The following is a 27,747-nucleotide window of genomic DNA, read 5'->3' on the forward strand; positions in this document are numbered from 1 at the left end:
TTAAATGTGTCTTCATCTGGAGTTACTTTCCACCTACTTCAGAACAGCCAAAACCAGTCTGGCGTGGTCAGGATTTTTTTAAACATGATTTTTAATTCTCAGTTAATTCAGTGCTAGTCCCCTAAAGCACAGGAAGGTTGGGACAAGTGTCTCAGGGCTTTCTCTTCCATATTCCTGATAAGTGTTTTAGAGCAATAAAAGGAGAGCTAACCCTAAGAGAATCAAGCCAGGCTAATGCATGGAAGGATGGGACTTTGGAAGCTAAGTCAGTGGTAGCTTCAACAACAAAAAAGAAAGAGCACCCTCACCTCTTGGACCTTTTCTTCTGAAGTGACTGGGAACACAAGAAAACTCTGGATCTAAATTTTGTTGGATCCTAAGTCCTTTAACAACCAGGACCCAGATCCAAAAGTTGAGAAATATCTGTTCAGAGAGGTTTTGAAGCTTTGCTTCCTTGAAATCAGTACAGGTAGGCTGTGTCTAGACTGGCAAGTGTTTCCGCAAAATCATCTGATTTTGCAGAAAAACTTGCCAGCTGTCTACACTGGCCGTTTGAATTTCCGCAAGAACACTGACGATCTCATGTAAGATCGTCAGTGTTCTTGCGGAAATACTGTGCTGCTCCCATTCGGGCAAAAGCCCTTTTGCGCAAATCATTTGCGCAAGAGAGCCAGTGTAAATAGCACAGTAATGTTTTCCGCAAAAAAGCCCCGATCGCGAAAATGGCGATCAGGGCTTTTTTGCGGAAAACCGTGTCTAGATTGGCCACGGACGCTTTTCCGCAAAAAGTGCTTTTGCGGAAAAGCGTCCTGCCGCTCTAGACGCGATTTTCCGAAAATGCTTTTAACGGAAAACTTTTCTGCTAAAAGCATTTTCGGAAAATCATGCCAGTGCAGACGTAGCCATACTGTGAAGTAACATTTTCACAAGAGCCTAAAAGGAGTGTTGTTGAAACTTGGCTATCTAACTCCCTTCAACTCTTTTAAAAATCCCACCCATTATATTTACAGGGCCTGATTTTGAGAGATAATGAGCACTGCTAACCCCAGATAACCTCAGCAGGAGTTATGGGTGCTTAACATTTTGAAGATCAGGCTCTTACATAGCACTTAAAGATGCTTTATTAACTTTTATTATTCATTACCTAGAATGTACATACTCTGAGTAATTTTAAAATACATTTAGGGCATTATTCCACACAAAGTCCTCCAAGTCTAATTAAGGCAAATGTCAGCAACAGCTGGGAGTTCTAAAGTTCTGCATTCTGTGTCAGTTAAACTGCTTGTTTTCTATTATATTTTGCTAGGCCATTACTGGGATGGCGATAGACAATCACTTGCTAGGGCTCAGAGAGACAGCACGGGAGCACTTCAAAGAACTGCCAGAGATATTTACAGATGAAACATATTTGACAAGCAGTCGATTTATCCTCTCAACCAGCCAGGTTAGTGTTTCAAATTCATGGGCTTTGTTATAGCAAGTGTCTTTATTACAGAAGTAATTCATTCCTGTTCAGCAGATTCTATAGTTCACAATAGCAGGGGTGAGGAGAGAGATAGCTCAGTGATTTGAGCATTGGCCTGCTAAGCCCAGGGTTATGCATTCAATCCTGGCAAAGGCAATTTGGGGCAAAAGTTTGTCAGGGATGGTACTTGGCTCTGCTGTGAAGACAGGAGGACTGGATTCAAGGTCCCTTCTAGTTCTAGGAAATAGGCAACCTCTATTAATTTATGAGAATGGCATTTTGATATATTATGACAATGACACCAACATCCATGCAAAATTCCTGATTTTCATTCCACAGTATTTTTCCATAGTCAAAATACACATCATAAAAATTGGATGAAGCCATAGCTTCCCTTCTTTATCCCAAAGTTATACCTCAACTGACAAACTTTGCGAAGCTTAGTCTTAAATGCAAAAACAAGCATGTGTATGCGAGCCTTGGCTTCCTTCCCTTCCACTGTAGATCTCCCTTCTTGCCCTTGTCCTTCTAGAGTTGACAAATCCTGTAGTAATTCTGTTTTCCAGTGACAGCACAGTCACTAAGCCAGACATGCTGCCATTGTGGAGAGACAGGCCATGAAGCTTGAATAAATATTTTTTGTAAAGGCAGCTGTGTTGGAAATTTCAGGCTAGTGTTATCCTAGGTTGCTACTAAGCATGCTACTAAGAGGTACAAGGCTTTGTGTAGCCTTGCCTCACCTGTGAGCACCCCCCACTTCTTCATACTTAAAAAAATACTGGCTGGCTGTTACCCGACTCTAACACACCTGGTTGCTAAAACCTGCAATCTCTGATATAAACCAGATGGGACATCCTAATTTGCTGTTCAATAGAAAGAAGGCAGCAACAACAAAACACATTCAAGAACTTAGGAGATGAAAACTGGGAAAGACAGCAACTAGAAATGAGGTTGTAAGATTCAGATCCTGTGACTAGTGGAACCCAAAGGCAAACTTATAGTTGGCACAGGCCTAAGACCATCGCTGGCTCAGCCTGTCCAACATGTACAGGGACAGATTAGGGAATGTAAAGTGTAAATATCCTAACTGTAGGTTTATTCCTCCTTCAGATATTCACAAAAATTGTCACAGTTGAACTGATGTGGAAATGACCTTTTCCATGTACAGATGGTATATGCTGTAACAAGATGCTTTACCATGCCAATATTGCCTAGATTCAACGTTTTGAACAATAATATTTTCTGTACAAGTGTAATCAAAACTTACAAATTAAATGTATCTCTAGATACAGTGGCAGGGTTTAGTGAAAAATGAAAACTATATACTAATTCATTTACTGAAACTCTACCTCAACTATATGGGACTGCGAGTGTGCTATAAAAAGTGCTGATATTATTGCGCAGAAGCATAAATACCTTAATAAGTAATTTGATCTTGTCATAATGTTTGTTGGCTTTCAGACATGAGTGAATGTAGCCAGAATACCACTACATAAATTCTCCAAGAAGCCATCCATGAGCAAAAAAAGTGCTTCTGAATAGCTTTATGGCCTTCGGCTGTTCCACAGCAAATTTATCTGACAATGGTATGACTCTATTAGCAGGACTAATGGCTTGTTCTACGCCATTAAAAAGCCAAATGTCACTTTTGAAGGCTCATGTACCCAAACCTGAAATGTATAGATTTCTAGCAGACTTTAAATTTCTTTCAATAGGAAGTGTTTCATTCCAGTATTATGTCACAATTAAATCTGAATCGTAGCAGAAAAATTGTCTCAATTAATAGCTGAATAAATTAAAACATACTGTTTTTTCATGGCCTCCTGATTATATAAATGTTAGGAGCCGAACAAGTATTACATTCTATAACTCATTAAAACTTTGTGCATTACAAATTTAAATTAACTTGAGATAAGTAGAGTTAAATCTTAGGGAAATTTTAGGTAGTATAATTGTTGATATGCAGTCCCAGTTATTCCGTAGAAATCAGTATGCAAAGCGAATAGATGTTAAAGGTCTAGTTAAAACGATAGAATAAATGAAATATATGCATTTGAATCTCAGGCAATGAGCCCAGTTCTCAAACATAGGTAACTGACTAGAACAGCCAAAATTTGTATTAGGACACTCAGATAGGTGTTTAGTCTCATACATAGCTGTTTTTATCTGTCACAATGCTGATTCTGGTGTCCAGCTCTGTGCTCCAAACTTCCTATTAAGTCAACCATATTTGGTAATAGGATCCTCTATGTTTAAAATGCATGGGGCTTTTTAAAAATTCTTTAATGATAACTGGATTATTTCAGTGGCCCTGATTAAACTTGAAATCACTCTTTCCCCACCATCAGGTTCCAACCACCATGGAAATGTTCTGCTGTTATGGGCCTGTGGTCCCCAATGGTTATGGGGCATGTTATAATCCACAGCCAGAACATATATTATTCTGCATCTCAAGCTTTAAAGAATGTAAAGAGACCTCCTCAGCCATGTTTGCTAAAGCTATAGAAGAAAGCCTCATGGAAATGAGAGATTTGTGCAACAAATGCAACTCTACTATGACAAAATCGCTGGCTAAACAAGAAACACCTACAAAATCTCAGTTGTGATCCAGTCTCTCAGTTAACTGAACCACATATCACCATGTTATCTGAAACCGTGTTGCAGTGGAATATTTTGTGGCTTTCAGAAAGTGGTTAGTTTTTGTTATATTTAAAATTTGTTATTTTAGACCTGTAGAATAAAATGTTGTTCGACAGCTTTAAAACACTTAATCTCAGCATATGCACCTATAGAAAATTAACAAAATTATTACCTATTATTCAAACACAAAGCTGTGAATAGATCACTCATACTAAGAATTCTGAGAATGTTGTTTGGCAGGATGAATTTAATACAATTATATTGTTATAGCAAGTGGGAGTGATTTACTACAAACATGTTGGTGACATTTGAAATACATCTTTTACCTGCAAAATTATTTAAGGTGGTAAAGTTTCATGCAATGTACATATATACAAACTTATATATAGACTTAGCAAAATTATTTTAAAAATAATTTTGACTGATATCCATACTTATTTTTAAGCGTTTTCCAGTTTTTATTTATTTAAATGTTCACAGTTGCATAAAATTACGGGTTTGAACATTTTTTGTTTTTATCTATTGAAATTTTCAGAGTTGCAGGAAAATGTGAGGACAGAAAATTATTTAATGATGGTAGATACTGAGATTCAAAATGTTAAAGCTTTATAATGTTTAAAACACAAACTGTCAACATCACATATCAGCATATACGAAGTAAACTGTCTGTATACCAAATTCAGCAATACTTTTTTTTCCTTTGCCTCTTTGTACATTTTAATTCTGATCATTAATGGAAATATGTTTTCATCAGTTTGTGTGTGTAAAATGAAATATTGATATTTACTGATAAAAAATCAAATCCTTCCAAGCCTACACACTCTCTCATCCACCCAATCAACCAATGCTGGGCTGTGCCCAAAGAAGTTTATGGATTGATCTCTCACTTACAAAGAGGATTCTCATGGATATGAACATTCACAAAGTACAAACAAAAGTGGGAGAAATCTTAACAGTGATGCATATTAAGGGATAAAATACTGCTGGCATTACCCCTGTAAGTAGTCTCAATGAGTTATGCACATAAGCTCAGCAGGAAATGGCTATAACAATGTATCTGAACACTTTATGGTATGTGAATTACAAGAATACAAAATTAATATTTTAGTGACATTTTTATTTTTATAACATAGTATAGATTTATGGCAAATGTAAATGTGTATTTATAGCATCTTAATTTTTTCTGTTCTAAGTTTTATGCTTTAAAGAAACTAATATTATATCCAGAGATATATAGAATTGAAGTAAACTGTATATTGGTACTATGAAGTCAGAATATTTAAACCGCAAAAATCTGAATACAATAAAATGTATTGCAAGAAAAGACGTGATTGAGTTTATTTAAATCACACAGACAGCAATTATTTTAGCTTCATTTCTTACTTAAGCAAAGGTCTTGAAACTAAATTTGCTATGATGTCTTCATCATTTCCATCTGAAATATTTTCAATGCTATCAAGGTATATGAAATATCAGACCTCTTCTATTTTAGTCGCAGAAAATGTTATTGGTGTTCCTGGTCTGTAGATGATCTGGTTCTAGTTTTCTCAGTGTGGATTTTCAACCCTGTTAAATGTGCACAGAACAGGATGGCCGCATTTGTTTTGCCATGTCTCTGTGGCAGAGTTGCCAACTAACTGTCTGCTCACTCAAAACTGAACACCCTTACCCATGGGTGGGCAACCAGTGGATCCTGCCCATGTTGCCTTGCTGCTCCCCTGTCCCCAGACCTATCAAGATCTGGGAACAGGGGAGCACGTAGTCTCCTCCCCCACCAGGGGCGCATGGCACCAGACGGCTATCAAATTGACATGGGAAGAAGCTAAGTTTGCATCAAGAGACTATGAGAAATGGAAAACAGTGATGGCCCTGTGTTCTGTATAGAATGGAGATAACGTAACTGGAGTTGACATACATTAAACCGGCTTGACACCATCTTCACAGTGGGAGGTTGATGGGAGCTGTCCTGAGCAGTGTGCCAGGCTGTAGGGCAAGCAGAGTAGCCTGCCTGGGGCTCCCTGCTGCATCCATGTGGCAGATCTAGTGGCTTGGTGGGCCAGAGTCAGACCACGGGGCGTATTTTCCCCAGACCTGCTCTAAACACTATCTACACCAGGGATGGGCAATAGTTTTTAAATGGGGGCCACTTCATACATTTCTGAAGTGGCATCAGGCTGCCCTGGAAGGGGAAGTCCTCAGGCGGAAGAGGCAGGGTCAGGAGACTTCTTGTGATCCCCTGCCCACAGACTCTGATTGGCCTGGGGGGAGGGGAGGAAGAGAGAGGGGAAGCACGAGAAGTCTTTGCCCTCTGCCCCCAGTGCTTAGAGAGAATCACCAGCTGTTTTAAAACAGCTGGTAGTTCCCTCTAGGCCAGGCATGCCCAAAGTCCGGCCCGCGGGCCAATTGCGGCCCGTGTTCCAGTTTAATACGGCCCCACAGGTAAGTTGGCAATATCTATCTTTTATGGCCCCCAATGAATCCATATGTATTGAGATGAATACATTGTAAAATCTCAGTTAATGTCAGTTGGTCTAAATCAGTTATAAATATATTTGGACACAACATGTATACTTGGTGTTATGTTCCTGTTCATATTTTTTGAACTTAAAAGTTGACAGACAACCTTTATTACCAATAATATGTAATGTACTTTACAATGTTCCTGACATATTTCAGCTTCCTGGATTTTTTTTTTCATCTGGCCTTCATATATGAAAGGCAGAGTGATTTAACACCTGTTTAGATTTGTCATCCATGTGACGAAATGAAAAGTATGCCGTTTGCAATAAACTTTGCATAAAATAGTTAATTTGCATTTAATTTTAATGGTTCAAAGAATGTCAGGCAAAATGGTCGGCCCTCACGCATGTTCACTTCATCAAATCTGGCCCTCTTTGAAAAAAGTTTGGACACCCCTGCTCTAGGCAGCACAGCGGGAGGAGACTTTGTATGATCCCTCTGCCCCCAGGCCAATCATTTGACAAATCATGCCTTATTAGAGTTCTTTAATGGGGTCAACAAAGATGTGGACAAGGGGGATCCAGTGGATATACTTAGATTTCCAGAAAGCCGTTGACAAAGTCCCTCACCAAAGGCTCTTAAGTAAAATAAGTTGTCATGGGATAAGAGGGAAGGACCTTTTATGCATTGATAACTGGTTAAAAGACAGGAAACAAAGAGTAGGAATAAATGGTAAGTTTTCAGAGCGGAGAGACGTAACTAGTGGCGTCCCCCCAAGAGTCAACCCTATTCAACTTATTTATAAATGATTTGGAGAAAGGGGTAAACAGTGAGGTGGCAAAATTTGCAGATGATACTAAACTGCTCAAGATAGTTAAGACCAAAGCAGACTGTGATAAGCTTCAAAAAGATCTCACCAAACTAAGTGACTGGTCAACAAAATAGCAAATGAAATTTAATGTTGATACATGTAAAGTAATGCACATTGGAAAAAATAATCCCAATGGGACATACAATATAGCTAAATTAGTCCCCATCATAACTACTCAAGAGCGAGATCTTGATGTCATTGTGGATAGTTCTCTGAAAACATTCACTCAGTGTGCAGCGGCAGTCAAAAAAGCACACTGAAAGTTAATAATCATTAAAAAAGGGATAGAGAATAAGACAGACAATATCTTATTGCCTCTATTTAAAACAGTGGCATGCCCACATCTTGAATACTGCATACAGATGTGGTCACCTCATCTCAAAAAATATATATTGGCATTGGATAAGGTTCAGAAAAGGGCAACAAAAATTATTAGGGGGTTGGAATGGGTCCCATATGAAGAGAGATTAAAAAGACTTGGACTTTTCAGTTCAGAAAAGAGGAAACTAACGGAGGGGGGGGGAGAGAATATGATAGTGGTTTATAAAAGCATGATTGGTGTGGAAAAAGTGAATAAGGAAAAGTTATTTACTTGTTCCCATAATGTAAGAACAAAGGGTCAACAAATGAAATTAATAGTCAGCAGGTTTAAAACAAATAAAAGGAAGTTTTTCTTCTCTCAGTGCACATTCAACCTGTAGAACTCCTTGCCAGAGGATGTTGTGAAGACTAGGACTTTAACAGGGGTCAAAAGTGAGCTAGATAAATTCATGGAGGTTAGGTCCATCAATGTCTATTAGCCATGAGGTGTAGGAATTGTGTCCTTAGCCTCTGTTTGGAAATGGATGACAGGAGAGGGATCACATGATGATTACCTGTTCCCTCCGGCTACATCTACGCTGCATCATTTTTGCGGAAGAGGAAATGCAAATGAAGTGCTCATTAGCATTTCTCACGCTCTCATTTGCATAGTCTCTTCTGATCCTTTTTGCGGAAGAGGTTTTTGCAGAAAAAAACACAGTATAGACGGGGCCATTTTTCGCAAAAAAAACCTTTTGCACAAGATCATGTAAACCTCATTTTTTGAGGAATAAGGGACCTTGTGCAAAAAGGGGTTGGTTTTTTTTTGCGAAAAATAGCCCTGTCCACACTGTGGTTTTTTTACGCAAAACCTCTTCTGCAAAAAGGACGAGACTATGCAAATCAGAGCACAAAAATGCTAATGAGCACTTCATTTGCATTTCCTCTTGCACAAAAATGATGCCGTGTAGAAATAGCCTCCCTCTGGGGCATCTGGCATTGGCCACTGTCAGAAGACAGGATACTGGGCTGGCTGGACCTTTGGCCCTTCTTATGTTTCAGACCCAGTATGGCCTTTATGTTGCAGCCATAACCTTTTAGCCTATGCCTACTATGGGGATTGCAGGGCGTTATGCAGGCAACACCTTCCATTTATTCAGTCACTCGTTTTTCAGAGTGGGGCTCCATCGGGTTAACATAAGTGTATCGGTTATGAAGGGCAATGACTGCAACATACACCAGGTGAGGAAACCCCCTTTTGGTGACGCGCTCTGAGTCCCATTGCAGGGCACCCCGCGTTGTGTGGAACTGAGCGAGGCCCAGTCCCCGCCAGGGTGCGTGTCTGTGGCATGCGCGGCCGCCCCAGCTGAGGCAAGCCCGGGTCCCCGCCGCCAGGGGAGACTAGAGCGCGGCCCCCGGCCCCGCCCAGCAGGCGCCCAGCTCTCCCACGTGACCCGCAGCTCGCTGCCATAGCAACCGCCCGGCGCAGCGGCCGGCGCCCCGCCATGCCCCCGCGCGCCCTGGTGACGCTGCGCTACGGCCCCTACCGGAGCTGCGGGGTGTTGGGGCACCGGACCTCCCGCCTGCAGGGCCTGCAAGGTGCGTGGGCGGGCCCGGGGGAGCGGCTGCAGCGTGCTGGGGTGCTCGCCTGCCCCTCCCCCATCGCACTTCAGCTAATACTGGAAGTTAAATAACGGCTCCCAGTAGTCCCAGCTGACAGGAACCATTTCAAGACTCTGCTGACTTGGGTACCTCCAGTTAACGTCAGTTAAAAATACTGGATTATAAACTCACGCAAAAGTATCCCACGCTGCGCTCATCCCTCTGCGTGGAATGTTAGTGTGTACTGACTCTGCTCGTGCTTTTCGCGTAAGCTGCTCTGAAACTAGAGGCGTGGGTGCAGCCCCTGGGACACATCTGTACCCTCACGCTCCTTGCTCGGGAATCACGGTGTAGGCTAGATAGAGAACAGAGTAGATACTTACCTCTGACTTCCTAGCAACGAGTACTTAAAATCCTTGCTAGCTCAGAAAGTAAGCTGATGGGGGTAAGTTGTATTTATTTCCATTTATTAACATTAAGGGTCTGATTCAGCAAACTCCTGTGTGTGTTGTGTTTACTAATGTGAAGAGTTCTACTGAAATCATTGGAATATGTGAGAAACACACATGGGGGTGGTGTAGCAGAAACGGATCCTAAACTAATAGGCTATGTCTACACTGGCATGAATTTCCAGAAATGCATAAAACGGAACAGTTTTCCGTTATAAGTATTTCCGGAAAAAGAGCATCTACATTGGCAGGATGCTTTTCCGGAAAAGCCCTTTTTCCGGAAAAGCGTCCGTGGCCAATGTAGACACACTTTTCCGCAAAAAAGCCCCGATCGTTGTTTTCACGATCGGGGCTATTTTGCGGAAGACACTACTGTGCTGTCTACACTGGCCCTTTTCCGGAACAGTTTTCCGGAAAAAGGACTTTTGCCCAAGCGGGAGCAGCATCGTTTTTCCGGAAAAGCAGCTGATTTCTTACAGTAGATCATCAGTGCTTTTCCGGAAATTCAAGGGGCCAGTGTAGACAGCTCGCAGCTTATTCCGGAAAAGCGGCTGCTTTTCCGGAAAAAGTGGCCCAGTGTAGACACAGCCATAGATTCTTTCAGCAATTCCCTCATTGAGCTATCCCTTTTGGAAATTAATTCAGAGGACATTAGATAAATATTAGAGTGGACAGTAGAGAAGTGGAATACCACATACTAAAATTAGTTTATATTTTGTAAATATGAATGTCACAGAGCCAATTACCACAGACTACCATTAAAACTCTCCAGAAAGCATTCAAAAGTATCTAATGAAGCCTCTCCCAAGCTGTCAAACTGCTGGATGCTCAAGGAGTGCTTCCTTATTAAGTGGACTCCTTGCTGAGCCACTTTTAGTTTTTTTAAAAGTTAAATTACAATTCTGTAATAATATTTTTCACAGTTAGCTCTAGTTATGTTAAACTGATTAAACAATAAAGTGGACACATACCAACACTCAAAAGTCATAACTGAAATAGTAATTTGATCCAGAAAGTTTCTATTTCTGGCTACTTTTCTGAAAGAAACAGAGATTGGAACACTGAGCTGAAAAGTACTGTTTTGCATTAGTAAGTTAGTAAGATGTCTACAATAGGTGTATTTTCCCTGGGCAGTGCATTAAATGAAAATAAAATATCTTAATATTAGTTCATACTCTTTTTGTTTTCTACTGATAAGTAATTAGTGGTAAACTACTGCAGGATTTTGCTTAGATGGCCAAAAACACACATGCACGCTAGGGATGTAAATGGTAACCAGTTAACAGGTAGGGGCTGTAACACTTCTCCACCTGTCCTGGGCAGGGGTCTGCTCCAGCCCCAGAGGGCCTCCTGGAGCAGCCCCTGTCAATTGCAGACCCAACCTGCCCCCTCCCCCCACCACTGGTTATAGGCTGGCTCTCTGAGGAGAACTCCAGAGGAGCTGGCTGCAGCCCCGCTCCCAGAGAGGCTTCTCTGCAGTGTAAAGCTTATTTAAGCGTTATACTGCTGAGCCTGTAGCGTGTGTAATCACTATGATTTTTAAAGGTTACATAGTTAAATGAATTTTTACATCCATCATGCACATGCAGTGTAAAATGCCATTTACAAAGCATATGAAGGTCCAAACCAGTATAATACACAAATTATGTATGCTAGAAATGTATTAATAATCAGTCCTCTTATTTCCTAAGTTTTTCTGAATTTAAGACAGCATTGTATAATGTGCTGTAATAAGTAAATTTCCTCCCAATTTGTAAAAACATGTAGCTAATATGGATCAGAATGGTTCTCAAGTCAAGTTTTTGAAAAGCATAGAGATGACCTATCTGGTCACATTCTCCGACTACTTCAGAAGAATCTCAAAAATATTCAGTTATATTGAAAAATAATTTTGTAAGCAATCTTTCAGATCAATTAACAGCGCAGTTAAAGGTTGCTTGCCTGCTCCTCCAGTTGCATTATAACATTGTCTTAACATTTCACAGAGAATTTCTTCTGAAAGTATCTGCAGGTTAATCAAGTATGTTCCTCATGGCTGTTGTGCCAATTAATAGCATTTTTAAATGAGTAGTGAGCTTCTTACCTTTTTTTTAAATGCAAGATTATAATTGAGATAGTGTTTTTCAATCAAAGCAGGCCCATTACTGTAACAGCAGTGAAACTACAAATTAGATTTAGCTGAATTATTTTAGAAATTTTGCACAGTGTTTGTCTGTACTATGCCTTATTAGCAAATCCTTGTGCTCACGAATACCAGAATTTAGAAATACTAAGTTGAAAACCAAGCAAATGACAGTTATTGCATGTGGCTTTTCTGACTTTTTTGTAGCTGTGTTGCAAGCAGATGGACACCAACTTATTCTAGAAAAGATACCAGATTGGAATACTGTAGAACTCATAGTGAATGGAGAGTCTGTTTTCCAGTGTAACATTAATGACCTGGACTTTGGTAAGCACTTCTTCACTGTATCGCCTCTTTGAAAACTATTTAGTTTTGAAATAATAGTGCTTCCTAAGGCAAAGTCAAATTTCTGTCAATTTTAACATTAATATTTAGCAGTTCTAAAAATGTCTTATCCGGGAGGCATCTTAATGCACAGTAAGAGAAAGGATGGTCCAGCAGTTAGCACAATAGCTTGGTGCTTGAACTTAATTTCTCTGCTCCATTACAGGCCTGCTGTTTGACAGTGTTAGGTCACAGTCTCTGTAGGTTAGTTCTCCATCTGTGAAATTAAGAAATTGTACTTCCCTATCTCACATGGATATTGTGAAGAACTTTATTAAAGGCCTTAAGAAGAGCTCTGTGTAACCTCAAAGTTTGTTTCTCTCATCAACAGAAGATGGCTCAATAAATGGTATTACCTCACCCATCTTGTCTCTCTAAAGATAGTGAAGCACTCCAAATCAATACTAATGGGGCCATACATAGTTAATTTATCCTTGCAGTTATGTGAGTGTCACGGGCGGTCTACCCGGGCCCCCTGTAGGGCCGGGCAGATAAGCTTCACCCCCATGAGTTATCCTTGGCTAACGTCCTTCTAGTCTGGGCATTCGGGCCCTGGCCTAGTTCACCACACCCTGGTTGGGGGGGGTAATGTGGCCCCATGGCCGAGTCTATAGCACCGCTGTCAGTGGGGCAAATATGGCCCAGTAGCCAAGTCTATAGCGCCCCAGCGGTGGAGGATAAATATGGTCCAGCGGCTGAGTCTATAGCACCCCCTGTCTGGGGTAGATAATGGCCCTGAGGCCGAGTCTATAGTTCACGAGAATAGCTACCCTCTCTGGGGGTGGGTAAAGAAGGAGGTGGTAGGGAGGCCCAGGCCCTCCCTCTTCACTGGGCCCCAGCCCAGGGCCCTGTCGGTGGTAGGTGTTTCCCACCACTGGCTGGGCAGGGAGTTCCGCCCCCCACCCCCCCGAAGCCCACCAGAACACCTCCTGCTCCCCACCCTGGGCTATTTCCTACCCTTGTCTGCTGGCCAGTGTCATCCCCACCTGGGCTGAAGAATGTGGCAGCTGTGCCTGGCACGGTGGCCAAGGCCGCCCACAGCTGGCAGAGCAGCTCTGGTTAGTCCAGCGGCTGCAGCTCTGGCTAGTCCAGTGGGTGCAGTTGCTCTTGTGATCCGGCAGGAGCTCCTTCACCTCTGGCAGTCCTCCCCAACTGAGCTGCTCTTGGGGCTTTTATACTGCCTCTGCAGTTGAAGCATGCCTAGCAGGGCTGCAAGAGAGGGGCCTTCTGAGCCCAGCAAGCCTGGCTAACCCTTCTACAAACAGTGCAGGGTTGGTACACCCCGTGAGGTAGGTAAGAATATATATAGAGAAAGGTCATTTCAGAGTAAAGCTGAATTTGGTGCGATGCACAGAAGGCAAGGACAAAAAGTAATGAGAATCTCAAATGAAACTGCAGGTGGAATTCGGTAAACTTGAGTCACATACCTATACTGGAGTTTGGTTGGAATGCTAATTAATATTAGAGCTGCTTGGGAACACAATGGTTTTCTGACAGAAACTGCCCTTTTTGCAATATTGAAATTTTCTCCATCCAGGTGTCAAAATGATACCTCCCTGGTTGTTCACCTGGAAGGCTCTTGTCAATTTCACTTTCTCCTTTCTGGCAGAAAGTGAAATTGGCAAGAGCCTTCCTGATTGTCTGATTTTTCCTAGTATAAATCCTATTTTTGTGCATGTATGTGAAATTAGATATATGAAATGTGGATCTGTGTATAATTCTACATGTGTTAGTGAGGGCCATTACTGATGACCTGGAAACGTAGTGGCTAAGTGATCAAGTCAATAATCTGTGAATGGCTCTGATTTTCCTGTAAGCCTAACTAGTGGTTGGTTACGCCAGGACATGTGGCCAGGGTACCTGATGCTGAAACCTATTTCGGATCTTGGTAAGAAGGATCAAGGTGAGAAGTTTGAACTGAGCTCAAAGAATTCCCTCCTTGGGCAAAAAGAGATATAAAGGGGGGAATCAAACAACAAAGGCAGTCACCAGATACCAGGAGACACCCCTCCCCCAACTTACCACCTAAGATACATGCTAGAAACATCTAAGATTGAACAGGGGGAAGGATCGGACTCAAGCTAGGCGGCTGCTTAACTTGTGAAAGAGGTATTTAGAACAACTGTTTAGGGGTAAGAATTTGCATGTGACAAGTACCTTGGTGGATTAGGATTACCTGGCATGCTTTGTTTATTTTGGTTTAGTAATTTATTTTGATCTGACTACAGTACAGTCCCAATTATCCGACCTAAACGGGACCAATAGGCGGTCAAATTAACAAAAATGTTGGATAATACGAAAATGGCCTGGGATTTGAACAATTCTTCGCTGTATTGTGAGAGGGGTCCAGACCACTTTAGCCAGCCCTCCCCTTAATCAGTCCCCGCACCAGCTGTGCCCTGTGAGTGGCCCAGGGGGCTCCCACCCCATTGTGGGCTGCCAGTGTGCTGCGCTCCGAACAGCTCAGAGACAAAACAGCCAACAATGGCCGTGGCTCGGCCCCTTCCCTGCCTCCCGACAGCAGCGCCAGCCTGTGCCCGTTGGCCCCGCATACGCCCCACAGCTGGATCGCACACACCCGGTCCCCCCTGCTTGCTGGAGTAAGGGCTGGGTTTGAAAGGGCCAGGTCAAATTAGCTTCTGTCAGTTCAAAAATGTCATACAATCACTCTTGACTACATGTGGCAAGAACTTTTGTTATCTGAAAGACGTCACTGCCAACAGGACCTAATGCTGTGCTGGTGCACAGATTACATACTTGCTTATAGAGAGGAGAGCCATCTGTCTATTGAATCACGTACAGTATTTGCAGCATTTCTGTAGTGATTGAAGTTCTCCAGGTACTGAATCTAGTGTCATCAATTTATTCAGCTAAGGAAGATCAGTCCTGGTTGATGCAGAGTTGGGTTCTAATACTTGAATAGGAAAATTCAAAGGAATATCTGAATGCTATGAAAAGGAGTAGTAGTATGAGATGAAAATCTATTTTCTCTGCATATTCTTTGTTATCTTTCTCCTTTAGGAGGTGATGGCAAATTGGATCCACTATGTGAAGAAGCCAGAATAGCAGTACTAAATGGTTACTGATTAGTGGACACATGTTCTCTCTCAGTATAGACCAATGGATTATATTACAGACACATCAGAAATGCCAGGGTAAAGGTCATTCTTTATAATTTCATATATCTTAGTGTTTCTGTGCATAATTTATTAATAAAATATGGTCATGTCAAATAAATAAGAATGTATAACTTTCTTACAGAAGCAACTATATATTATTTTAATCTTAAATGTATTACATATTTATATGTAGTTTCTCTATGGTTCTGGTAATTTCTTTTACATTACAACCTTGTATTCTAGAGCTTAGGTGTAAGCCACCTCTTCTAATATTTCCATCATGAAGAAAATCAAGGGAGTAACGTTTCCGATTATGACTACCAGTTCAGAGTTAAGGTTAATTTTAAAAGAAACAAAAACATCTGATGGTATGGAAATGTGGTTAATTCAATTAAATGATGATTTCTCTGAGCCGTAATGCCCTCCTAAGAAAACTCAGAATATCTTATACGACGTTAGACATCCATACTACAAAATAATACTCCCTTTATTCACTTTCTCCACACCCATTTTATAGACCTCTATCTTATCCCCCTTAGTCTTTTTTCCCTTCAAGCTGAACAGTCAGGTTTTTTTCCTCTCTGTCCTCATATGAATACTTTTCCATATACCTAATCATTTGTATTGCCCATCTCTATAATGAGACACAGAACTAGAGAATTTAACAAATATCCCAAGGCAAGGAAGATGGAAGAATGATATTACCATGAGATCAGGATTAATGTCATTTGGGTAACCTTAACTGCTTTATTAGCATATACAAACATTTTAAAAGTATCTTAAAATTTAAATCCTGAATTTGTTGGTTCTGATGCTCTAACCCCACTTTTTTTTATATCCTTGACATAGTATCAACCTTAAGGATGACAAAGTGAGTGAAGTAATCTCTTTTATTGGCCCAACTTCTGTCCAAAGGGGAAGTGGCATTAGAATATATATTAACTACTTATGCTCAAAAATCTGTTCCATGTTGCATTTAGCTGAGACACTCTTAGTACCTTTCCCAGCCATGAAGAAGAGCTCTGAAAATTAGCTTGAAAATTAGTCTATTTAACCAATATAACTTGATCAATTAGAAGTTATTACTTAGTCCACCTTACCTCTCTAATATGCTGGGACCAGCATGGCAACTGTCAACCTTAAATCCATTTTGCCACAACATTTTGCCTATATTGATACAGCAGTTTGAAAACTATCATTTAGCTGGTCTTTTTGATAGTTTATTCAGTTCAAGTCCTGGATATCTATATTTTTAAATGATATACTGGTTACTTCCTTCCTGTGAAAGAAGGCTTCTTGGGTCAACCTTTGTACCCTCCTGCTATTATTTGAACAAACGAGCACCATGGTAATTATCTAAAGTATTATTAGGTGATACAATCACAGTTTCTAACAATATGTCTACAGGAAAACAAAGCTCACCATTATAGAGTAAGAGACATCAAACACTACCCCTTACAACATTTCCTATCGACCTTAACCTACAGGGAGATAGTTTCAATTACAAATGACCAAATTGCATTTATTGCAGCATGGATCTGAAGCAAAGTAATGAAACATTGTCAAAAATAATACCATCACTATGCCCTGCTATGGTCCCTTACTAATAAGACAAGAAAGCCAGAGGCACTTAAAAACCCATCTTCAATAACTGGGAAGAACTAAGCATACCAGTAGCAAAAATTGTATGAAGAAGGAACTTTATTGTCCCTTCAGAAGACTGAAATAAAATAATATCATTTGCCTTCTTCAAATGTGCTTCCTGACTTATTCGCAGAGTAAAAGAGGGAGTAGAAATAGCCTTCTGTATATAATTTTATTTCAGTATTAAAATTAACAGTTACACCAATGACAAAAGTGTGTTCTATATGTAGGCCTTACCTACAAACTGCTTTTTGATGACAAAACAGTGAGAGTGTTTATACTGCAATGTGACCTTTATCAGGAAAAACACCCAGTTTTGGCAACAAAAAACTTCCAGCCCTGCAAGAGACATTTCTCTTTTCCCTTCCCTTTATTGTGGACAAAGACCCAGTGTGGATTCTGCTGTTTGTTTTGTCAAGAGACCCGGCTTCTGTCAATATCCCACAATGCCAGCCCTGATGGCTGGCTCAGTGTTTTGTGATGTCTGCTGCCCTGCAGACTTGCGCCCCTCTCCTTTCAAAGCTCTGGGAAGTATCTGACAGCTGAGTGGGCTGCACCTTTGGGGGGACAAATGAAGACCAAATCATTGGAATGCTCCTGTTCTGCCCTGCTAGGAACACAGCAGCAGGCAGACTGCTGTTGCAGGGGAAGGGCTAGAGAGACTGCTGTGCTGCTTTGACATTCCTCAGCATGGAGAGCTCACAGAGCTATGAGGGAATCCCAAGAAGTGAAGGGATCAGCTCTGCCTTCCCGCAATACTAGTTAGACCAGTTTTCACTTTTGGTGACTTTTGCACATGGGGGAGGCAAGCCCCCCACTCCTGCTGAGGCTCCACCCCCAAAGGAGCAAAGCTGCCTCCCCACTCCTCCCTCCACCAGCGGGAAGACAGGAGGGCTGGTGGGTGCACATGCCCCAGCCTCCCTGGCCCAGAACATGAGGAGGGAGGCGGCCCCAGCCTCCCCAGCCCTGGAGCACAGGGAGTGAGCAAGGTGCACAACCCCAGCCTCCCTGGTCCCGGAGTATGGGGAAAGAGAAGGGTACGTGGTTCCAGCCTCCCCCGCCAGGAGAGCTGGGGGCAGCAACACTCCATCCCCAAGAACGTCTATAGTAGGTGTTCTGGGGGCGGAGTGTGGGTGGGGCTAGGCTGTGTCTTCCCTTGGCTAGGGTACCGGACGCTCATGCTTTTGCATGTCATCAGCACTTTTGTCATCAAACCTTCCCAGTGTAGACACAGCTTTAGAACTGATCAGTCTTGAACACAAAAGACAAAGATGGAGATTCTTACCCCTGTTCTGCATATGCTGGATAGAGGGCAACATAAAGGGCTCTAAAAGCTAGTTCCCCCAGCACAGGAACTGAAGAACACAGCTACTGGCTGTCTTCACAGGACTGTCTCCAACCCCCAAAAGAGGGACATGTCACGGCGACAGGGAACAGTAGCACAGAGCACTGCAGGGATTCTGCTGCTCAAACAGTCCTCATTAACCATGTTAAGTTACAAGACCATTCCAGCCCCTGGAACAACCCAGAATCAGAAGAGCTCAGTGGTGTCTTAAAACTACTTTAACTCTCTCTCTGGGCAGCAAGTTCTGTGCTGCACCTCTTCAATTAATTCATTTTGGCTTAAATGATTTAGATAAAGCAATCCTAATTTGGGGGACATTTTATTTACAGGAATTGAAGACTAGGGGCTCATTAAACTCTCTATGCATGGAACACCCACTGCAGTCAGGAAAATATATGCAGAGAGCTTGAAGGAGTGAGTTCTATTTCCAGACAAGTTCTTAGTTTATACAAGAACATGGTCTCTCTTTAATTTCTTATAGAGAACCTTTCACATGTGAATGAATCTATCAGATAATTCAAAACATTGTAGAAACTTGTAAGTTGAAACAGGCTTCCTCTGATTGGTACTGTGAACCATAAGGAACAGGCAAATGTGAATGATTTCAGGAGAGACTGTTAAGGATCTACAGGAACCCTGAAGTTGTTTACTAAGCAGTTGGTCAGGAGCTACATTTTTTTAGATTAATAATTCCCTGTGGTGGGTGGCCTAACCGTTACTTACTGAAGGAACATTTACACTGCATGCTTACTTCAAAATAGAAACCCCAAAATAGTTTATTTCGAAATAGCGCGTCTACACAACAAATTCCCATCAAACAGTGCTGAACTATTTTGAATTAGAGCATCCACGCTCATGGGACTTTAAGCCACCCGGAAGCACTTCAGGCAGGGCATCAGGACAGCAGTCACTTCCTGGAGCTGCTGTCTGAAGCTAGCTGAGGCTTGTGCTTAAAGGGGTCTGTGAGTGGCAGACACCGTTTGCTGGACAGTGTGCTGCTGGGATCACCTCCACTGCTTCCCCCACCCAGCAGGCTCCCCTGGCAGGGGCTCAGTGTCTTCCACCTCACCACACTGGTCTGGGAGCAGATGCTGCTCTAAGAGTGCAGGCCTGGCCATGTGCAGCACAGCTGTGTGTGTGTCAAGAACCGCAGCTTCCTTACTGGTGGCTTGTGGTGGGAGGATGTCCCACCACAGGATCAGGACTAAGGCAGGCCTGTTCAGGATCCGTGTAGGCAGGAGCACAAGGGTCCTCTATGGCAGCCTCCTGGGGCTGAATGCTCCAGACCAGCGCTCCATGTGCACCCACATGCCCAGGCTGCTGTGTGATGCCCAGGCTGAGCGAGGAGCACACCGCCCCTCGCTGCTCCCCATCTGTGTGTCTAGGGACCATCATGGAGCTCACCTGATGGGCTTTCCACTGCATCATCCAATCCCTGGGTGACATCCTGGGAGGGTGGTAATGGCTCCAAGAACAGCATGAGATCCTGGCCAGTGGGCATCATGGATCTCAAGGCCTGTTTCTCCTCCTTGGCCCCAGGCCTGCCCTCTGGGAGGGTAACAATGGCCATTTCCCTGCCACAGTCCACAAGTGGGGGGAAGGACAGACACCCCCTCCCGAATGCAGTGGAGCTGCTCGTAGTACTGGCAGCTCGGCAATGCCGCACTTGAGTGGGAGCTGCGCTTCCTGGCCTTAGAATAGGCCTGCCTCAGCTCCTTCACTGTCATCCGCACCTGCTCCTGGCGCAGATGTGTTCCCTCTGCACCAAGCTGTTGGCCATCCAGCCATAAACCTCCACATTCCTGTATCTGGTGCACAGATCCTGGAGGTTCACCTCCTCACCCCACAATCCAGGATCTCCACCACAGATCAGGAAGGCCCCAGGCAGGGAATTGGGAGCTACCTACAGCAGTGCTGGCAGCCGTTGGGGGCTCAGGTGCAGTGCTCTGGTGTACCATAACAGCATGGAAGGCAGGGTTGGTAGGTTCTGCTATGTGGCACAGTGCGAGCTGGGCCTGCTGTGTGCTACACACAGTTTCCCCTGCAGCTGCACCTTTAAAGCCTATGGGGACCTAAAGAGTTCTGATGAGTGCGGACAGAGTGGCCAGCCCAGCATGTGTGGGAAGCCCTGGAAGCACCTTATTTCGAAATAACCACAACTGCACTGTCTACACATGCCCTAGTCCGAAATAACTATTTGAGAATAGGTCCTCTGGTCAAATTCATGTCTGCTGTTAGCAACCACAGCTCTCATCTACTTTAGTGGAAGCTAAGCCCACTTTTGCTAGGATAGAGTTCTGGGTGTGGAAGGAATGATAGCAAAGAGTCTGAATTTTTAATTCAGGCAGAGGTGATAACATCAGCACCACCCTGCAGCGTCTCCGAGCACAAAAAGATTCACTAGTATCAAAACAAGTAAGACAAAAAACAAATCCATCAAATTCTTAGGCAGCTTTGTTTTAACTTGTAGGTAAGATCACAGGCCCCGTTTACTGAGTTTTGCTCTGGCATGTCTCCTCTACTGCTTTATTGTTACAATAGGAAAATAATTTAAAAAAAAAATTAAGTACTACTTTGAGGGTTTTAGCCCCTTCCTGCAAACATTTGTGCCTAGCGTCCAAGGGGCCTGTAGGTGGCTGGCTATCCTATTCCACTGCATTTGAGCAAAGAAAGTTGATGCTTTAAAAAGTTTTAAATTGACTACTGTACTTTCAGACCTTCATGTTTAGCTTATCCTACAGTTAGAGCCATGAACAAGGAAATCTTACTTGTAGAGTCTCTCTACAGTGACTTCCATATCATCTATTGTGAAAGTCAAATCATGAGGAACACAGAAACAGTAAATGGTGCCAGTAGGAGCCCAAACTAAATTGCTGTGTGGCCTTTATGTATTGACTAATTGTCTCATTAAGACACGTTTCTGATCACTGAAATGGATCTCAAGTATTCTTAGTCACTGAAAAAATTGTGCCATTAAGTGCTTTTCTCTCTGTCCTCAATGCTATTTACAATGGAAAATACACAAAGATCCTAGTTGATTGCAGCACCTCTGTTGCACAGTTGGCAGTCAAGTGGTACTAATGGCAGAATAACACAATATAACTAAAATAGTTTGCTTATTAGAGTGATAATCATGCATAAGATGATTAGGCTGTATTGCATGATTTTTCTTTATGTTTGACATGTTCTTCCAAAAAATCTGTTTTCCAGTAGTTTCTTAACAAGTGGAGAGGAGGGAACAACCCAACTGTCAGCCTTCACATATCTGTAGTTCTGAAAGACCTTAAAGACATTTCATAAGTTCTTAATGTTTGGTTAATAAAGGATTTAAACAACTACAGAAAGCATAGGTCACAGTAGGGCTATGGTTAGCCCTTAGCAGAATGAACACTAGGAGAGCAAACCAGCAGAACTTTTTCTTTCTCTAATGGGTTCGGGATTTGTTTATAAATGTGCTTCTGAACTCCATTTGTAAAAGGAACCTAACCTCACATAACACACAGGTGACACCCCATTTACAGAGTTAGGTCAGAGTCCTGGCCATTATTTCCAGTGACTGTATGAAGCAGGTACTAGTACAAAATAATTTTGTGAAATCTACAAGCAGCCACGGGCAGTTCTGGTGCACATATGACAAGATGAAAAAGATCAGATAAAGAAAAAGAACAGTTACTTACCTGTAACTGTTGTTCTTCGAGATGTGTTGCTCCTGTCCATTCGAGTGAGGTGCGTGCGTGCCACGTGCACAGTTCAGTGGAGCGTTTTTCCCCTAGCAGTTCCCATAGCGCTGGCAGGTCACCCCCTGGAGTGGCGCTGCTATAGCAGCACATAAGTACCCCTGCCGGCACTCCCCCACCTCAGTTCCTTCTTGCCGGACACTCCGACGAAGGAGGGGTAGGGGGAGAATCGAATGGACAGGAGCAACACATCTCGAAGAACAGTTATAGGGAAGTAACCGTTCTTTTCTTCTTCAAGTAGTTGTTCCTGTCCTTTCGAGTGAGGTGACTCACAAGCAGAAAAACCGCTACGGAGGAGGGGTCGGAGTAAGCCTCTAGAACCACAGAGAGAGATTAAATCAACCACCATATAGATTAAATCAACCACCATATTAACAGAGAAGGGAGAGAACATAACAAAAAAACTCTAACTTTTTTTTCCCCCCACAGTACAGAACTAAGAACAGCGGCACCGAACGCGGCATCATTTCTAGTCTGCTGGGAAAGCGCGTAGTGTGCCGTAAACGTGTGGATGGATGACCACGTGGCTGCTCTACAGATTTCTACAATGGGAACATGCGCCCCAAACACTGTGGAGGATGCGTGAGCCCTAGTGGAGTGCACCCTAACCTGGGGTGGCTCCCTGTGGGCCAACTTATAACACTCTGTGATACATGAGGAAACCCAGGTGGATAACCTCTGGGTCAAAATAGGAAGACCCTTCATTCTGTCTGCATATGCAATAAACAGCTGTGTTGTCGAGGCGCACCAGGATTAAGCGCTGCGAGATCATGAGCAAGAACACCTCGCATGCCCTCCTGACTGCCTGTAACTCCCTTACATTGATGTATAAGGTTCTCTCGAGAGGTGTCCACACTCCCTGAGTTCTGCGGAGGCATAGGTGAGCTCCCCAGCCAACGTTGGAGGCATTTGTCACCAATGTGACTGAGGGCAGCTCAATCTGGAACAGTACCCCCCCCATACCACCTCCCTCCGAGTCCACCATTGAAGGGAGGCAATTATTCACGGAGGTACAGTGAGTAGTATGTCCCAGTGAGCTGAAGTCTGGTTGAAAACGGTCGCCAGCCACGCCTGGAGGGGCCGAAGTCTTAGCCTGGTGTGGTGAACGATGTAGGTACACGCCGCCATGTGGCCCAGCAACCTTATACAGGTGCGGGCCGAAACAAGGGGGGAACGCTTCAGGTCATTTACCATGGCTAGTATGGCATCAAACCTTACCCTGGGAAGAAAGGCTAGCGCCACCCTGGCGTCGAGGAGAGCCCCGACAAACTATTTCCTGACAAGGGGTCAAGATTGACTTCTCGTCGTTCAGTAAAAGCCCCAGTCTCGTGAAGAGGGACTGTATAGAGTCTATTTGAGATGTCACCTGTGCCTGAGAGCGCCCCTGAACCAGCCAGTTGTCCAGGTAGAGAAAAACCTGGATGCCCTGGGTCCTGAGAAACGCGGCTACCACCGCCATGCATTTCGTGAATACCCTGGAGGCCGTAGAGAGCCCAAAGGGAAGAACAGTAAATTGAAAATGGTCGGGGGACACAATAAATCGTAGAAACCTCCTGTGACTTGGCCTTATCGCTATATGAAAATACGCGTCTTTGAGGTCGAGGACCGCGTACCAATCGCCCCGTTCCATTAATGGAATGATGGAGGTCAGGATTAGCATTCTGAACTTGGTCTTTATCACCTCCTTGTTGAGGTACTGGAGGTCCAGAATAGGGCGGAGCCCCCCTTTTGGTTTTGGGATAACAAAATAACGGGAATAAAACCCCTTGCCTTCCAAATGGGAGGGAACCTGTTCTATCGCACCCTTTTCGAGAAGGGCAAGGACCTCCTGGTGCAGGACGGCCTCGTGAGATGGGTCCTGAAAAGGGATGGGGGAGAGGGGAAAAAGGGGGAGAATCCTGAAACGGGATAGAGTACCCCATCCTCATGAGATTGAGGACCCAGCTGTCCGAGGTAATCTCGGCCCATGCTTGCGCAAAGTGGGATAGCCTGTCCCCAAACCGGGGGGAGAAAAAAGGGGTTGGCCAATGGTCCTTGCTGATGCTGTCAAAACTGGGGCTTAGAGGAGTGAGAAGGGGGCTGACCGGCCCCCCCTAGCATTATCCAGGCGAGGGCGACAGCGCCTCCGGTTAGAGGCTGAAGTCCCCGTTGCCCCTGCGCCCCCATTGGGAGCACGAGGCTGGTGCCTCCAGTAATTTCCACGGCTCTGCTGGAAATGTGGTCTACCCGGCTGTCTATAGGGAAGTTGACGCCTTTGAGGAGCTGGCGTGTGTCTCCCCAATGACCGAAGTGTCGACCTGGTATCCTTCAATGTGTGCAGTCTAGAGTCTGTATGCTCTGAGAACAGGGCCTTCTCCTCGAATGGGAGGTCCTGGATGGTAGATTGCACATCTGGTGGTATGCCAGATACCTGCAGCCAGGCACTGAGGCGCATAACCACGCCAGATGCCATAGTCCTGGCAGCCGAATCTACTGCATCTGAAGAGGCCTGCAGGGCTGTGCGTGCGATTGCCCTGCCCTCCGTGGTGACAGCAGCCAACTCTTGTCATGCCTCAGGCAGGAGCTTATCCCCAAGCCTGCCAGGTATTATAGGCATACTGGCTTAGCATTGCCTGCTGGTTAGCAATGCGAAGCTGTACTCCCCCCGTAGCATAAACTTTACGCCCCAATAAGTCCAGGCGCTTAGGCTCCCTGGCCTTTGGGGTTGCCCCGGGTTGTGGCAGCTTTTCTTTCTGTGCTTCGGCCTGGACGACGATAGATCCCGGGACGGGGTGAGAGTACAAGTGCTCATGACCAGATTGCGGGACAAAATAACGCCTCTCAACGCCTTTAAGGGTAGGGGTCAGTGAGGCAGGGGTCTGCCAAAGCGCGGTAGTAATCTTGGCTGCCGTCTTGTTCAGCAGCAAAGCCAGCTTGGCAGGAGCATCCCCTGATAGGATGTCCACCATGGGATCTGACTCTTCTGGCACTGGAGTCCATCGCTGGCATGGAGGGTGCAGGGTCAGCTAAAGCCTCATCTAGGGAGGAGGAATAGGCATCTGAGGAAGCTGGGGACTCGGCTGTGGTGGCACCTCTTCCAGAGGCAGGTGGTCTGCGACCTCCATATGGGAAGCGACAGGCCCAGGGGGCGACGGAGGCCTGGGAAGTGACGCTGACGCGGGGGTGTATTGGCAGGAGGCAGCAGACGTCTGTGTGGGCAGTGCGGGACCCTGCCACTGGTGATAAGCCCAAGGTGTCCAAAAAGGCCAGGGGGGGTTGCGGCTGAGGGGGCCAGGTCTGCTGAAAACCATACTGGCCCGTGTGGCGCCAGGAACGGTGTCTGGATGAGGATCTGGAGGAAGCCTCTGAGCGGAGCGACTCCACATCTGACTCTGACGAGTAGTCTGAGGCGGTGCCGAGCCAGGCTGTCCCCGACACTGAGGGGATTTAAGCATGGCCATAGACTGAGGCTTACCAGCATGGACCGGTGCAGGAAGCCGCAATTGAGCCGGTGCTAATGAAGTGCCGGCATCAGCTGATGCTGGCTGATGGTGCTCCCTCCTCTCCAGCACCGGCACCAGGTCATCAGTGCCAGATGGAATAGCTGTCAGAGCGGGTGCCGGCACACCAGCCGGTGCCGCGATGAAAGCCGGTGCCACAGCGGGTGCTCCAGCAGGAGTCAAGGCGGGTCCTTGCACTGGTGCTTGTGCTGGTGTCGAGGCGGGCGCCGAGCCCGATGCCGGTGCCGAGCCAGGCACCGAGCTGGATGCCGGTGCTACTGTAGAGGCGGATGCCCACACCGGTGTTGAAACTGATGCTGGTGCTGTAGTAGAGGCGGTGGTAGCCAGCACCTGCAGCGATGCCAGAGCTGGAGTTAGAGTAGCATGCGCCGGGGGTGGCGGTGGGGGTGGGGGTGGTGCCCCTGCTTGGCACGGCACCGGGCAGCAGACTGGAGGGTGCTGTGGCAGTGGAGCCACAGGAAACGGTGTCCACTGGTACTGGGCTGGCTGCAGGGCACCCGACATGGGCATGATAGACTCCGGAAGTGGTGCCAATGTCTTTCCTGGTGTCCACTGTGCTTCTCTCACCGGCGCTGGTAACGAAGTTGTCAGGGGTGGCAGCACCATGAGAGGCTGTGGCACCGCTGGCCAAGGTTCACCCAGCACAGGGGCAACCGGTGCCATCACGACCCCCAGTGTTGGTGGCCGCGATCCTACTAGCCCCAGCGCTGAGTGCGGGGAGGCCATGAGGTGGATCAACTCATGAGCCGCCTTGAAGGTCTCAGGCGTCGATGGCCGGTGCAGTGACAGCACGCCTGGACTACTGTCAAAACCGTCCTCCTGAATCCCAGAGGGAGGAGCATCAGACCGCTCGAATCTCCGCTGGCGATGGTACTTGCCTGCGCCAGGCTTCCAGCTAGGCAGCCGACCCCTTGAAGCCTTAGCCCTCTTTGGGGCCAGGCATTGTGAGCGGTGTCTCGGTGCTGGTGGCTTAGGCACCGATGCCTCATTGCATACTGGCACAGCACGCGCTGTGTCCGGTGCACTGGTTACTGCAGTCTGAAGAACCGGTGCCGGTTGCAGAGCCTCCTCCATCAATAACAGTTTTAAGCACGAGTCCCTGTCTTTTTTTGTTCGGGGTTTGAATGCCCGACGGATTCTGCAGGTGTCTGTCAAGTGATCCTCCCCCAGACACTTCAAGCAGTTGTCATGGGGATCACCTCTGGGCATAAACTTCGTGCAGGACACACAAGGCTTAAACCCCTGCGGTCCAGGCATTCCCTACCCCCTGAGAGGGGTGGGAGTGGGAACAAAGGAAGTCAAACACTAAGGGTATGTCTACACTACAAAGTTAATTTGAACTAACGGATGTTAGTTTGAATTAACTTTGATAGGCGCTACACTAGCGCTCCGCTAGTTCAAAATTAATTTGAACTAGCGGAGCGCTTAGTTCAAACTAGGTAAACCTCATTGTACGAGGACTAAGCCTAGTTCGAATTTACTAGTTCGAATTAAGGGCTGTGTAGCCCCTTAATTCGAACTAGTGGGAGGCTAGCCCTCCCCAGCTTTCCCTGGTGGCCACTCTGGCCAACACCAGGGAAACTCTATGCCCCCCTCCCGGCCCCGGACCCCTTAAAGGGGCATGAGCTGGCTACGGTGCCCGTGCCAGGTGCAAGCCTGCCAGCACCCAGCCAGCAGACCCTGCACCTGGCACGGCTCTAGCCAGCCACCCGATGCCCCCCAGCCCTCCACCTCTTCCCGGGACCAGGCTGGCGGCTCCCGGGAGCTTGCCCGGCACCGCAAGAGGCGGGCACCTGCCTGGTCTAGTGCAGACATCGTGGACCTTGTCCACGACCTACGCACTAGGCACAGGAAAGTGGCCGTCTAGGGCAGGAGAGCTGCCAGCCTGGCCACCCAGGAGCAGGTGTGCATGAAAATCAAGGTGGTCCACTGAGACCCCCCGACCCTGAGCCCTGAGCTTACAATGGCCGTACTGGGTCAGACCAAAGGTCCATCTAGCCCAGTAGCCTGTCTGTCAACAGCGGCCAACACTAGGTACCCTGGAGGGGATGGACCGAAGACAGTGACCAAGCCATTTATCTCGTGCCATCCCTCTCCAGCCTTCCACAA

The 27,747-nt window shown here is 45.4% G+C and overlaps 2 protein-coding genes across 3 annotated transcripts in view; both read left to right on the top strand.

Moving 5' to 3' along the window:
- Positions 1-5,409, top strand: part of CHAT (choline O-acetyltransferase) — a 47,392-nt gene extending 41,983 nt beyond the window's left edge. The window contains exons 14-15 of the mRNA XM_075934806.1: positions 1,307-1,444; positions 3,814-5,409. Of these exons, the coding sequence (XP_075790921.1) occupies positions 1,307-1,444; positions 3,814-4,071 (396 nt within the window). The 3' untranslated portion in view covers positions 4,072-5,409. The remainder of the gene's footprint in view (positions 1-1,306; positions 1,445-3,813) is intronic.
- A 3,803-nt stretch (positions 5,410-9,212) lies between these two features.
- C8H10orf53 (chromosome 8 C10orf53 homolog) lies at positions 9,213-22,924 on the top strand. 2 transcript variants are annotated; one of them, XR_012905784.1, is made up of 4 exons: positions 9,213-9,335; positions 12,117-12,236; positions 15,315-15,448; positions 22,568-22,924. XR_012905784.1 is itself a non-coding variant. In XM_075935771.1 (3 exons), exons 1-3 carry the CDS (start codon positions 9,242-9,244, stop codon positions 15,377-15,379), a joined length of 279 nt encoding a protein of 92 aa, XP_075791886.1. In that variant the 5' UTR covers positions 9,213-9,241; the 3' UTR covers positions 15,380-15,548. The 2 variants fall into 2 exon arrangements, 1 of the variants encoding a protein (XP_075791886.1); XM_075935771.1 differs by lacking the exon at positions 22,568-22,924 and having other exon boundaries at positions 15,315-15,548.
- The last annotated feature ends 4,823 nt before the right edge of the window (positions 22,925-27,747 follow it).

The sequence above is a fragment of the Pelodiscus sinensis genome, chromosome 8 (genome assembly GCF_049634645.1).
Source record: "Pelodiscus sinensis isolate JC-2024 chromosome 8, ASM4963464v1, whole genome shotgun sequence".
Taxonomy (NCBI): Eukaryota; Metazoa; Chordata; order Testudines; family Trionychidae; genus Pelodiscus; species Pelodiscus sinensis.

Excerpts from the sequence above, each read along its gene's own strand:
- C8H10orf53 (XM_075935771.1), top strand. The coding sequence starts at position 9,242 with ATGCCCCCGCGCGCCCTGGTGACGCTGCGCTACGGCCCCTACCGGAGC. Across the intron at positions 9,336-12,116 it reads CCGCCTGCAGGGCCTGCAAG|CTGTGTTGCAAGCAGATGGA; the intron begins GTGCGTGGGCGG and ends ACTTTTTTGTAG. Across the intron at positions 12,237-15,314 it reads CATTAATGACCTGGACTTTG|GAGGTGATGGCAAATTGGAT; the intron begins GTAAGCACTTCT and ends TTTCTCCTTTAG.